The sequence below is a fragment of the Ziziphus jujuba genome, chromosome 10, assembly GCF_031755915.1.
Source record: "Ziziphus jujuba cultivar Dongzao chromosome 10, ASM3175591v1".
Taxonomy (NCBI): Eukaryota; Viridiplantae; Streptophyta; class Magnoliopsida; order Rosales; family Rhamnaceae; genus Ziziphus; species Ziziphus jujuba.
Window position 1 is genome coordinate 26,436,441 of NC_083388.1, and position 14,453 is coordinate 26,450,893.

Here is a 14,453-nt window from a genome sequence, read left to right on the forward strand (position 1 = left end):
GATAGCGAAGAATTCTTTTTGTTGCCTTTAAATGAGTTGTTGTTGGATTCTCCATGTATCGGCTGATGACTCCAACTGCATAGAGAATATCTGACCTTGTACGCATCAAATATCGTAAACTTCCAACCAAGCTCTTAAAGAGTGTAGGATCCACTCTTTCTCCTTGCTCGTGCTTTGATAGCTTGATTCCACATTCCATTGGTGTGCTGACTGGATTAGAGTCATCCATCTTGAACTTCTTAAGCACCTCCTTAGCACAGCCTTCTTGAATGATTAGGATGCCTTTGTCTTTTTGCTTTACTTCAATGCCGAGGTAGTAAGACATGAGCCCAATGTCGATCATCTCGAACTACTTCATCATTTCTTTCTTAAACTCGTTAAACATGCTTGAATTGCTACCTGTGAAGATCAAGTCATCTACATACAAGCACACAATCAAGATATCACCATTTTGGATTTTGATGTAGAGTGCATGCTCATATGGACACTTAATAAAATTTCTTTCGTGGAGGTACTTGTCAATTCGAGCATTCCATGCTCTTGGTGCTTGTTTCAACCCATAGAGTGCCTTCTTTAACTTTAAAACCTTATCTTATTTTCCTTTGACTTTGTAGCCTTGTGGTTGCTCAATGTAGACTTCTTCTTCAAGGACTCCATTTAGGAAGGCCGATTTCACATCCATTTGATGTATCCTCCAACTATTTTGAGTTGCCAATGAAATAATTAGTCTAACAGTTTCTAGTCGAACAATAGGAGCAAATACCTCGTCATAGTTGATGCCATTTCTTTGACTGTAGCCTTTCACTACCAATCTTGCCTTGTATCTTTCAACTTCTCCTTTGGCATTTTTCTTGGCTTTGTACACCCATTTCACACCGATCACCTTGTGCCCTTTTGAAAGTGTAGCTAGCTCCCACGTGTCATTCTTTTTTATTGCCTTTATCTCTTCTTCCATGGCATTTTTCCAATTCTTGTTTTCTACTGCCTCTTCGAAGTTCATGGGCTCGCAATCAGCAAAGAGATAAAAAAGAGTAGGATTGTCTTGATTTTCAGTTACCTCATAAAGTTCTTGTAAGCTCCTAAAGCATGGAACTCTTTCATTTGAGCTTTCATCTTCTTGAGAACTTGCAGCTGTTGAAGCTGGTGAGGTAGTAGGCTCCTCTATTGCTTGCTCTATCCTTGGTTGTTTCTTGCCATCTTCTTCAAAGTATCGAAAGAAGTTGTAGTCTTCTTCATGTAATCTCCAATCCCACTCTCCTTCTCCATTAACTACAACATCTCGACTGATTATTGTCTTTCTAGTATTAGGATTGTAGAGCTTTGTAACCTTTAGAGTTGGTGTCATAACCAATGAAGATGTACTTCTCACTTTTGTCATCAGCTTGCTTCTCTTCTCATCAAGTATATGCACATGAGCCATGCTTCCAAAGACTCTTAGATGGGAGATACCAAGTTTCCTTCCACTCCATGCTTCTTGTGGTGTTTTTTCCAACACGCTTCTTGTTGGGGATCAGTTGGATAAATAGACTACACATGCAACCACTTCTGCCTAAAACTCCTTTGGTAATCTCTTGCTTTTGAGCATACTCCTCGCCATGTCGAGGATTGTCCTATTCTTCCTTTCGGCCACTCCATTCTGTTGGGGGGATCTTGGCAACGTTAAAGACCGTTGAATTCCATGATCTTCACAATACTTTTGGAATTCATTTGATGTGGACTTTCCTCCATGGTCGGATCTTATGGCTTTGATCACAAGGCCACTTTCCTTCTTAATGAGGGCTTTGAACTTCTGGAAATTCTCGAACACCTCTGATTTCTCCTTCAAAATATATACCCATGTTTTTCTTGAAAATTCATCAATGAAGAGAAGCAAATAGTTACTCTTACCAAGTGAGCTTGGCTTTATCGGACCGCACACATCCGTATGTATGAGTTCCAATGGCTTTTGAGCTCTTGAGTTTGACTCCTTTGGAAAGCTTTTCTTAAATTGCTTCCCAAGTATACATCCTTCGCATACTTGATTGGAATGATGAATGCAAGGTAATCCTCTTACCATTTTCTTCTTGGACAACAGCTCTAGACCTCCAAAGTTAAGATGCCCAAATCGAAGATGCCAAAGCCAAGATTCATCTTTGTAACATGCCTTGAGACATTTAGCAACATCGTTTTGAATGTTTAGCACGAACATTCTATTTCTTGACATTAGCACCTTAGCTGTCAAGTTACTTGCATTGTCTCTTAGAGAAAGGTTATTATTTCTTAAGTGGATATCATAACCTTTCTCTAAGAGTTGTCCCAGGCTTAAGATATTGCTCTTCATATTTGGCACGTAATAAACATTTGAAATGAATTGGTTCTCTCCATTCTTTAATCGGATGAAAATATTACCTTTGCCTTTCACCGCTATCTTGGATTCATCCCCAAAGGACACATTACCGCTCACAGATTCATTGAGCTCCATGAACATTCTTCTTCTTCCACATATATGATTGTTTGCACCGATATCTAGGTACCATCTATTGTCTTCGCCTTTTTCATTGTCCTTGTAAGCCAGCAACAAAGTACCATCTTCTTGACTTCTTTCTTGAATGTAGTTGGCCTTCTCTTCAACTCTATTATTGCTAGGAGTTTTACATTCGGAAGCATAATGACCAAATTTTTCACAGTTATAACACTTCACATGTGACTTGCCATACCTTGATTTTGAATTGCCTCTCCCACAGCCTCTTGTTGAGTTTCCTTCTTTTTGAAAGTTGTTGTGAACATCATTAGATCTCCAACCTCATCCATATCCTTGTCCATGACCTTGTCCTCAACCACGACCTCGTCCTTGTTGGCTTTGATCATTGCGACCGTTTTCTTCTTTAGTTGGATCAACTCGGGTCTTGAGTAGTTGCTCCATGATCCCTTCCTTCTTCTTTTTCTTTTCTTTATAAGCTTGCAACGAACCTAAAAGTTGCTCTATTGTCATGGCTTCCAAGTCTTTTGTTTCTTCATGATGGCTACAATATGTTCAAACTTTGGATCTAACGATCTAAGTATTTTCTCCATAATTTTTACATCGTCTAACTTTTCACCATTTCTCTTTAGTTGATTGGTCACAGTCAAGACTCTAGAGAAGTAGTCAGACATGACTTCTCCCTCTTTCATATGCAAAGTTTCAAACTCAGCTGAGGGGTTTAGAGCTTCTCCCGTGCTTCCTTAGCCGATTTTGCTTCCAAAATCTTCTCAAAAGCATCATCATCTAATCCTTGATAGATTAAATAGAAAGCCTTTTTATCTCTCTTTCTTAAGTCTCTTAAACTATCCCTTTGAGTTTGAGATAGACTATCCTCATTCTCTGGCTCGGTGTGACCTTTCTCTACTATCTCCCACACGTCTTAGGCACCGAGGAGAGCCTTCATCCTGATGCTCCAGTTGTTGTAGTTGCTCTTGTTCAGTATTGGGACTTGGAAGGGAACCATATCACTATTTGCCATCTCTCTAGGAAAGGATCTTCAAGCTCTGATACCAATTTGTTGAAAGAAAATTTTGGAGTTTGGAGGTAAAACTTGAAAAATAGAGGATTTAGAAAAGGAGGCTACTTGTTTTATTTCTCACTTCTTGCCTTTTTGGGGCATCATCTAAACTCAAAGACATTACCCATATTTATACTAGTGGAACCTTTTAAACCATTGGCTAGGATTTTGCCAATTCTAATCTAATGGTTACAAATGACTCACTAGAATTTTCTACATAATTACAAACCTCTCCACACATTCTAGAATACTCTATGGATTATTCTAGAATAAGCTTCTAGATGAAATTTCTCTAGAACACACTAGGCTCTTATTTAGATAAGATGTTTCTAGAAGTTGGGGTTTACTTGAACAACTAAGGCCCAAACATTAATAGCCCAAAATCAAGTTTATATTTTAACAAGCTTTTCTAGTGTTAGCATGACAAGGTTGATTGTTCCTCTATTTGTCAGCTTTATCCATTTTTGTTTTTTGATTTGTTGCGACTAATAACGTAATGACAAGGAAATTAATTCCTCCTTAAAATATTGTATCGATTTTTCTTGTAGGTAGATAGCAATAAAGATGGGCATCTGACACTGACAGAGATGATCGATAACCCATATGTTTTCTACAGTGTTATTTTCAGTGAACAAAAAAAAAGAAAAAAAGAAAAAAAAAAGAGAACAAGCAATGCATAAAGAAGACTTTCCGTCGTCTGTTACCTATATTAAAAAAAAAAAAAAAAAAACAGCTCAGGTATGTTGCTTAAATATTTTTACCGGTTATTTGAAGTTAAAATAAAATTAAATTGATTTAAAAAAAAAAAAAAAGAACAAGCGATGCATAATGATGCCTATGCGTCGCCTGTTACCAATATCTTAAAAAAAAAAAATAGCTTAGTTATGTTACTCCAATATTTTCCCTGGTTATTTGTAGTTGATATAAAATTAGATTGATTAAAAGAACAAAAAAAAAAAAAAAAAGAAACAGGCAACCTATAATGAAGCTTGTGCGTCGCCTATTACTAATATCTTAACTATTGATAACAAAAAAAAAAAAAAACAGCTCAGTTATGTTGCTTAAATATTTTCACTGGTTATTTGAAGTTGAAATAAAGTTAGATTGATTAAAAAAAAAGGATAAGTGATATCTGTGCGTTGCCTATTACCAATATCTTTCTTAAAAAAAAAAAAAAAAAACAGCTTTGTTAAGTTTCTTAAATATTTTCACTATTTATTTGAAGTTGAAAGAAAATCAAATTGATTAAAAATATATATATATATATATATGAGAACAGGCGACATGTAATGAAAAGTCTGCATCGCTTGTTCATTTTATCTAAAAAAAATAAAAAAAAAAATCAGCTCAAGTATATTGCTTATATATTTTCACTGGTTATTTGAAGTTGAAAGAAATTATATTGATTTTAAAAATAAAGAATAAAAGGCAACAGGTGACGTGTAATAAAGCATCTGCATCACCTGTTCATATGATCAAAAAATAAAATAAAAGAAAAAATATCAGCTTAGTTATACTGCTTAAATATTTTCACTGATTATTTGAAGTTGTAAGAAAATCATCAGATTGATTAAAAATAATAATAATAAGGTACAAGCGACTCGGAATGAAACTAATGCACCGCCTGTTCCCTTTAGAATGGGTCGCCTTAAATTATCTAGCGATCCATATATCATTTAATGCGTCACTTGTTATTTCAAAATAAAATAAAATAAAATAATCTATTATAAATTTTAAATTCAAATAAACTATCATTGATACCCAAAAACCTAAAAGTTTATCTCGTTGAACATACTTAGGTCAAGCAATTGGACTATAAGTCCTTGTTGCATTAGATCAATTTATAATTGGTATACCCTATCTCAAATTAGGTCGTGAGAGATGTGTTTTTGTGTTTCGTGTATACACATATATGTGAATAATTGAAAAGAACATTGATAAAACTGTTTTATGTTTTTAGATCAATGGAATTGATGTTCATTAGAATGTTACGTGAAAATATTTGTAGATGAAATTTCAAAAAACTAATTAAAGCTTAAAAATAAATTTTAAATACTAAGGTATAAGGCAACTCTTTTAAATGCAACTGCGTCGCCTCCTCTTAAAATTTTGGAGACATAACAGGAACATTTATGAGAGTTGCATATTTAAAAGCAAATGCAAATTTTAAACTCAAATAAAGTACAAAATCCTATTTAAAGGGTGAAAAAACATAACTAAAAGAGCAGGTAACTTTATTTGAAGACAATGCATCGTACTTCAAAAAATTTTATTTTAAAGAATTAAAAAAAAAAGACGACTCTAAAAATTGCTATTGCATCACAGTTTATTTAAATGGATTGCCTGTTTTGCCATTTTCTGAAAAAATTTTGCGCATATTAAAATTTTAGCGGGCCTTTGAATACCATTTCTTTTCACAAAATAGATGTTAGTACACTACCTAATAGATGTTAGAATTGGAAGCAATCTCAAACAGACTTGAAGAGTGAGATATTTCAGGTTTAAGTTTCCATTTGCCTACGTTGCTGTCTGGAAGCTAGATTTCTCTGTGTCGCCCTTGTGGTTAGCTTGGCTTCTTCTTTCTTCATCTCCATGGTTTCGTTGAGTTTCTTTTTTCTTTATGATTGGCTGTGACATGTGGTGGGATGGATTATTTTTTACTTATTTTTTTTTTCATTATAACCGGAGGTTAAGTTCCCTGGATTTTCTTAATCTTGCTTTTGTCGATAATTTGTTTGTGATATTTTTTTACATTGTTCTGCTTAGATTGGTAGGGAAATGGATAAATTGTGGATAACAAAAGATAGAATCTCAAGCAATTTTGCTAAGGGGGTGAATGAATTTTTGAAATTTAGCATGGAGAATACCAATGATTGTAATGCCATACGGTGTCCTTGCATGCAATGTGGGAATATGAAAATCCATGCTATTAGGGATATTAAAGGCCATATATATTGGAATGGGTTTGATGTCAACTATCGACGATGGATTTGGCATGGTGAGTCATGTGCTAACAGTATGTTGATGAGATGGGGTTTACATGTGTTAACTTTAATAAAATTAGATATAAATCTGACCCATTCATCATGGCTTCACAAGTTCAACAAATCTTTTATGTTGAATATCAACTTGATTCGAGATGGTCTTTGTTTTAACTCTACCACAAACATTGTACTTTTGTTGAAGAAGAATTGGTTGAAGAAGATGTTCTTGGCAATACTACGATGGCTCACAATCCATTTGCCATACAATTGCCAAGTGTTGATGAAAATGATAATGAATATGAATGTGAGAATGACTATGTTCGTAATGACTGTAAGAAGATATGGATAAACAATATCTTCTAAATAAATTGATACGTATATTTATGACATTTATTATTATTCATTAAATTTTTTTTGATCCACTTCATTATGTGTTTTCCACTTTTAATTAAGAGAAATGTGCCTCGCCAAATCTTAAGAAGGTAATATTCTACTAAATTACAAATTTAATAATGATTAATATTTTATTTATTTTGCATAAGTGTTAATAACTTTTTTAATTTTTCCATATGCGGTATAAGGGTGTAATATCGTCAACAAGAGGACGTCAACTTCCATCTCAATGAGTATGCATTCATGGAAGTTTAATTAATATTAAATTTGTTATGAAAAAATACAACAGTTTACAAATTATGTAAAAATATATCAATGAGATAATATTTAATTTATTTGATAATTAATTTGTTATGAAAAAATATTTATTTAAAATTTTTGTATTCTAATTATTTTAGATGGAGCTAGTTTTAGTTTTTTTGTATTTTAATTATTTTTATATTTTTACTATTTTAATTATTTTTCACAAAATTAAAAAAAAAAAGGGGTGACGCATTAATACATAACAAAGTCGCCTAACATATTTGGTGACCTTCAATTTGCTATTTTTAGTTACTCATATACTTAGCAATGCTTTAAAAAAAGTCGCAATATATTTTTAGCGACAGTATGGTGAAGCGTCACTAAATAATGAGTCACTATAAGTGGATTGTTAGCATGTGTTGCTAAAAGTCAATATACGTCACTAAAAACTCAACAATAGACGACTTTCCTAGTACGTTACTAAAAATCTATCTAAGTTGCTAAAAACTCAAAGATAGGTGACTCTTATGATCCGTCGCTAAAAATCAATATGCGTCGCTAAGAACTCAAAGATAGGCGACTTTTATGGTGCGTCGCAAAAAACTATCTAAGTCGCTAAAAACTCAAACATTGTGACTCTTATGATGCTTCACTAAAAATCAATCTGAGTTGCTAAAAACTCAAAGATAGGCGATTCTCATGATGCGTCGCTTATTGTTTTATGACTTTAGCAACATGACGTTAGGCGACTCCGTATCATACATCGTTATTTATTTTGTACGATGCATTTATTGCATCATTTATCATTGTGAGATCCCACATCGGTTGGAAATGGGAACGAAACATGCCTTATAAGAGGGTGTGAATACCTTTCCCTTGAGAGACTTTTTAAAATGGTGCGGGCTGGTCCTAAAACAGACAATATCTCATGCGAGTGGACTGGGCTGTTACAGTTGATATTAGAGCTGGTTGCCCGGGCCAGTGGAACTGGTAGGTGAATGGATGGGACCCCTAACCCGTGAGAGGCCTTTTAAAACCATGTAGGTTGGGCCCAAAGCGGATAATATCTCATGCAGATGGACTGGACTGTTAGAGTTGGTATCAGAGCCAGATCCGGATCTGTGTGCCAACGAGGACACTGGGCCCCAAGGGGGATGGATTGTGAGATCCCACATCAGTTGGAAAGGGGAACGAAGCATGCCTTATAATAGGGTGTGGATACCTTTCCCTTGATAGGCCTTTTAAAATTGTGCGGGCTGGATCCAAAGCAAACAATATCTCATACGGGTGGACTGGCCTGTTACACCAATGTGATTTTAATAGTGATATATATTGTGAGTGTACGGATATATATATATATATATACATGTACACATATATATTTGCCAGCGAGGACACTGAGCCCCAAGGGGGGTGGATTGTAAGATCCCACATCGGTTGGAAAGAAGAACGAAGCATACCATATAATAGGGTAGGGTGTGGATACCTTTCCCTTGAGAGGCCTTTTAAAATCGTGCGGGTTGAGTCCAAAGCAAACAATATCTCATGTAGGTGGACTGGACTATTACACCAATGCGATTATAATAGTGATATATATTGTGAGTGTACGAATATATATATATATATATATACATGTACACATATATATTTGTTAAAAAAATTTGTATGTACATAATAATTTACCACTGTTCTTGTCTAGGGGGTGAAGAAAGAAGTTATCTATCTATGCATATAAGTCAAACAAATTATGAACTTTGTTTTGTTTTTATTTTTATGTATTAAATGTTCTCGAATTTTCATTTGAAAAATTTTGTATGTACATAATTATTTACCACTTTCTTGGCTAGGTGGTGAAGAAAGAAGTTATCTATCTGTGCATACACTTCAAACAAATTATGAACTTTGTGTTGTTTTTATTTTTATGTATTAAATGTTCTCGAATTTTCCTAGATTATCTTTTTCTTTTTCTTCTTTTTCATTTTTTTTTTACGAAAAAATTTGTAACATTCATAAAATTTATTAGTATTATTATTATTTTTTAATATCGTAATGCTTGCCAGACCACGAAGCGCGCTTCGTGGCAAGTAAAATCCAGGTCATCCCTTATTTTATAAGATTCAAAATGTTTGACCCTTATTTATTTATTTATTTTAATTTTTTTTGGTCTATCGGAAGCAAGGATCGGTGAACATTGACAGTGTGATATACCAGTCCAATAGGGGAAGTAAAATGAAATGGAATTGTCTGAGCACCAGAAGCTTCTCCATCCCTATTGCCCTTTTTGAATGATTACCCATTTTTGTTTTGATTTCATTTCCATGGATTTCACTTCTGCTGTGCCGTTACTACTCACTCTCAATAGTAAGTGGTTTATCCTTCAATGCCCCAAGTTGTAAAAAAATGGTAACTTTATCAATGTTTTTGAACGTGGGGAATAATTATCTTCTGATTTCTGAACTGGTATGTGAAGTCTGAGAATTACCTGAACACTGCCAACAAGGTGTTTGATGAACTACCCCACAGGGGATGTCCCTTATTTTTTGGGTTTGTCTCTAAATGGGTAGTATCTCAGAATTGTTATGGAACTCACTGGGGAGATGCAAATTGATGATGCTTATGCGGAACCCATATACATTATCTGCTGTTTTAAGGTGTTGTTCTAGTGAGGGAGAGTCTCCCTCTCCCTTTCCCTCTAAGTGTAACCAAATCGCTCCGTTTATCTCGGCGTCGTTCAATGGCTTACGCCACCGTTTCGATCGAGAAGGGGACGCCGGAGGCTCAGCGACCCAACGCATTCCTCCTGGAATGGTCTTCGTCGTCTTCCATACGGGCACCCTTCAAGATAATGATACATGACGCCCAGGAGGCCGCCGACTGTGGGGGGAAGTTCAAGGAGGATGTGTGGTCGAGACCCGGTGGTGGTGGAGGGATTAGCAGGGTCATTCGAGACTGCGAGAGCTCTCAAATTGCAAATGCTTGTAGGGAGACTCTCAAGCCTTGCAACCTTTCAAACGACAACTTGAAAAAACAGAGTATAGTTCAATGGATGAAAGCACTGCTTTTATTCTCGTCCCGCTTACATCTAAGCTACTTATACATGTTGGAAGACTTGGAAACATGACCATAGATGTGCTGCTAGAAAAATTAATTGCTTGAGATTACAAGTGCTGCTTGGAAGATTCACAAGGTCTTTACAGTTGCCAAGATTCAAAGGACTCAAGTTTTTCCATTGACCCAATTGATAAGGGCATTGTCTTTATGGCACACCCCTCCAGATACGTTAGTTTGATATTTCTTAATAGCTCTGGAAGTTGAAGTGAACTTGTACAGCATCAAGATTTAAAGTCTCAAGGTTAAAAGTGCTTTCTGTTCTAACTAAGATCTATCTGCCTAGCTCAACTTCCAAAGATCCTGCAATATCTTATTTAAGATAGAAATAAAAGGTTTTGATATGTTTCCTAGCATATGATAATTTACAATGTTCGTCATGACTCATGTTCTACAAAACTGCAGCATACCTGAACGCCATCACGAAGTTGCTTTAGTTTGGCTGTTACACATTTTTAAGTATAACAGTATTCTCTGTGGTAAAATTTGATGGCAAACATAATTCTGAAGGGATTCTATCCCAGAGAAGATATGCAACTACGTATCCAACCTGTAGAGTGAGGAGATCCACTAGCACTTGCAAATGGTAGTCCTTTTATATTGAGCAACAAATTAAATTAGTGCCAATTGATATTTTGTTAAAAATAGCATAAGAAGAAAATAAAAATTAAAGAAAGAAATAAGAAAATAAATAAGAAGGTTAGACCAAATTAGAAGAGACCTATACCTGAACCTACTTGACCTGTGGCTGAGCTGATCACTTTGTAGTGTGTATAAACACAACTACAAGCCGTCAGATTTGTTTTAATCTACCCTTAAAAAGTAGGTTTTAGATATTAGCTGTGGGCCTGATAATGCCAAAGATCATGGACCATCTTCCCGAAGAGTTAGTGACTAAAATCTTGTTAGATTTGCCGACAGAAGATCTTCTGGTATGCAATTAATTAGTTTTTTTTTTTAATAAAAGAAAAAAAAACTGTTACATTCTGATTCTCTCACTCAATTAATTAACTAATTAAAGGCTCTCCTACAGCATCGTCCTCTTTTCTAACCTGTGAGTCTATGTGGCATTAAATTAATTGGTTATTAAAGATGAGTAAACATTCTTAATTGACCTTGGATATGCTCTGCAGCAGTAGCACGTGTTTTTCAAGTGAGGCAAGTGGAAGATGTAATTTGAACCCGCATCCAAATGCGTGTGAATAGAGGGAACCCATATGTGTGTCAACAGAGGGAAAGAGGCTTTTGGGTTTTGAAAAGAAAAAGGGATCAGAGAGCGTTGTTTCCGAAGGGGGTCGAAAAGGACCGAAACAGGGCTTGAAGAACAGAGGTTGTGTTTAATACTTATAATCTTCTCTAAACACTCTTTTGCTGGCCCGTGCATGTAGAATCTGATAACTGAACCACGTTAAAACTTGTGTTCTTTGATTGGTTTTCTCTCATCTGATTGATATGTTTGCTGATTTCATTGTTCTTGCTGTGATGGATGTTTGATCTTTGACTTTATATCTTACATATATAAGCTATAGCTGTCATGTTTATTAGTTTGGCAAGACAAGCCGATTTAGATTTCCATATGGTGTGTGTATATATATATATATATTTGCTTCTAAGTGTGGCGCACGGTTAAACTCACATGAGAATCAGATTTATAGATATCGTTTAGTTACCTTGAGTCTAAAACTATCTATATTATTATTACTTTCCGATTTCATATTATTATTATTATTATTATTATTTTCAACTCCAGTTAATGTCGAAGATGGAGGATCTTCTGAAAGAGTTGGTGATTCCAATCCTGTTACATCTACCGGCAGAAGATCTTGTCCGATGCAAAAGCGTTTGCAAGGCATTATACTCCATTATTACGAGTCGCCCATTTATTGATGTACGCCGGAAGATAAGGAATTCTTATATTCTTGTCAAATACGAGGAGGATCCTATTAATCGCCATCATGCCATCTCTTTACTTTCTGATGAAACCCTTGAAATCATTGATACCCAACCAGTATTCGACATAAGCAATGAGGTATTCGTAACAACACCTTTGCCTCTTCCTTGTATAATTGAAAGTCATGACTGTAGGAATAGACTTATGTTTCATAATAAATCCCTTGCTCTTGATCATTGTGTTAAAGATAGAAATAATGATACAGAGACCCATAACATTTGGGTATTGGGTGAATATGGTGTCAAGGAGTCATGGACTAATCTATTTGATGTTGGACCCTTTGAACCCTGTACTAAGAGTAGAAGTGGGTTTTGGAACAACAATAAGGTTCTTCTCCAAGTAAACGGAGGTGGATGTCGTCATCATCTGATTTTGGTTGATCCTTCCAACCGAAAAATTAAAGATTTGGATATTCAAGGGACATTAATGCAGCTCTTTCACTGCCAAGAAAGAGTAGTTCAAATTATCGCATGTCCTCCTATCAACTTATTTTAATTTAGCTGTTTCTCTTTTTGTTTGTTGGTCTGATTGTTTTTAATTTAGCTATTTATATATGTTTCTTTTTGGTCTGATCATCATGGATATAGGATAGGAGTCAATATTAACTTAGTTTTCATTGGTGTATCTACTATCTCGGACTCAAAGCATTGATTCAGACTATATATCAATAAAGCTTTAAGTTTTCTTTATACTTTTATTGTGGTTGGTGTTATGTACATACAATTGCATCAAAATGATCTTATCTTAAATTATTATTTAAAATTTTAAAATTTAAAATATGAATTTAATTATATATTATCATTCTATTAAGAATAAAATAAAATCTATCGAAATCAATAATTAATAAATATAATTTTAAAATTTTAAAATTGAAAAAGAAAATCGTAAATGACAAATGTGTCATCATCTAGTACCAATGACGAATTGTGTTATTACAGATGTACATTGGACATTGTAAAATTAATTGTACGTATTGGTCAAGGATTATTATTATTATTTTTCCCTACATATTCAGAAGAGATAGATTAAACCAATTTTTTTAAATAGAAAATAGATTAAACCTTTTGTTTCTTTTTAAATACAAGAAATGGGGTCACACGCTACAACGTTCCTTGCAATGCAAATGACAGAAAGCGCAAACATGCATACCTTTCAAATGTGTGTGTAACACCCCGTCCCGAACCATGTCGTAATTTTCGCACATTGACCGAGGTTGACGGTTGACCGTTGACCGAAGGGGTCAAAAGTTAACTTTTTGACCCGGTTGGAATTCTAGGTTGACTGAGGTACCATTACGAAGTACACGTTGGCACAAGTTCGTAGACTGGTAGCACGTTGAAAACGGAGCTACGGTTTGAAAGTTATGAGCAAAACAAGTTGAGGTCCAAACTGTCCAAAGAGTGTCGGAGTTGACTTTTTATTCATGCATGGTTGTGAAGTGCTCGTCGATACGAGTCCGTAGACTAGCGGCACGTCCGATTTGGACATGTGGTTTGAAAGTTATGGACCTGTAGAGTTTTTTAAATACCGTATTATTTTAATATTATTTTTAAACGCGTAACGATGTGCCACGTGTGACTTAATGAAGGTGATCATGTGTCACCATGGTGAAATGCCACATGTCAACCATGTGTAAAAATCAAATTGTTTTATTATTATTTTAAATAATAATATTATTTAATCATTTTTATTTTTTTTCTTTTTCTTTTTCTTTTTCTTTTCTTTTCCCCACGTGGGAAAACACCTTTTCTTTTTTTTTTCTTTTTCTTTTTCTTTTTTCCTTTTTTTTCCTTCTTCTTCCCCAAGCCACAAAACACACACGCAGACTTTTTTTTCTCCCACCGGCCGTCCCTCTCTCTCACCGTATTTTTCAAACTCCGACCACCCATAGTCCTCACGCGCCGGCCAGTGACGAGCGGAGGGAGGAGGCGACCTCAGCCACCAAATTTCCCGGCCAGCTGCCACCGGATGCGCCCTGATCGGGCCGACGAAGTCGCGGCGGCGGGTGGAAATTTTTCCGGCGATTTCGCCGTATTCCGGCCAGCCCAGTCCGAATTGCCACCCCTCTCCCCCTATTTTGGGTCCTCTGAGTTCCAAAATGGCCTCCAATCTCAAAAATTCGAAGCGGTTTGCAAGATACAAGGAATTGAAGACCGGCCGAAACTTTCCGGCCAAATTCCGGCCACCTCCGGCGGAATTGGGGTCGATGGAGACCGGATTGGTAATCCTCGTCGCTCAAGCTTCGATTCGGTATAT

At 35.5% G+C, this 14,453-nt stretch overlaps 1 protein-coding gene across 1 annotated transcript; it reads left to right on the forward strand.

The window, feature by feature from the left end:
• Window positions 1–11,264: 11,264 nt before the first annotated feature.
• Window positions 11,265–12,878, forward strand: LOC125420770 (uncharacterized). Its single transcript, XM_048467823.2, has 2 exons — window positions 11,265–11,576; window positions 11,997–12,878. Exon 2 carries the CDS (start codon window positions 12,000–12,002, stop codon window positions 12,690–12,692), a length of 693 nt encoding a protein of 230 aa, XP_048323780.2. The 5' UTR covers window positions 11,265–11,576; window positions 11,997–11,999; the 3' UTR covers window positions 12,693–12,878.
• Window positions 12,879–14,453: the final 1,575 nt, after the last annotated feature.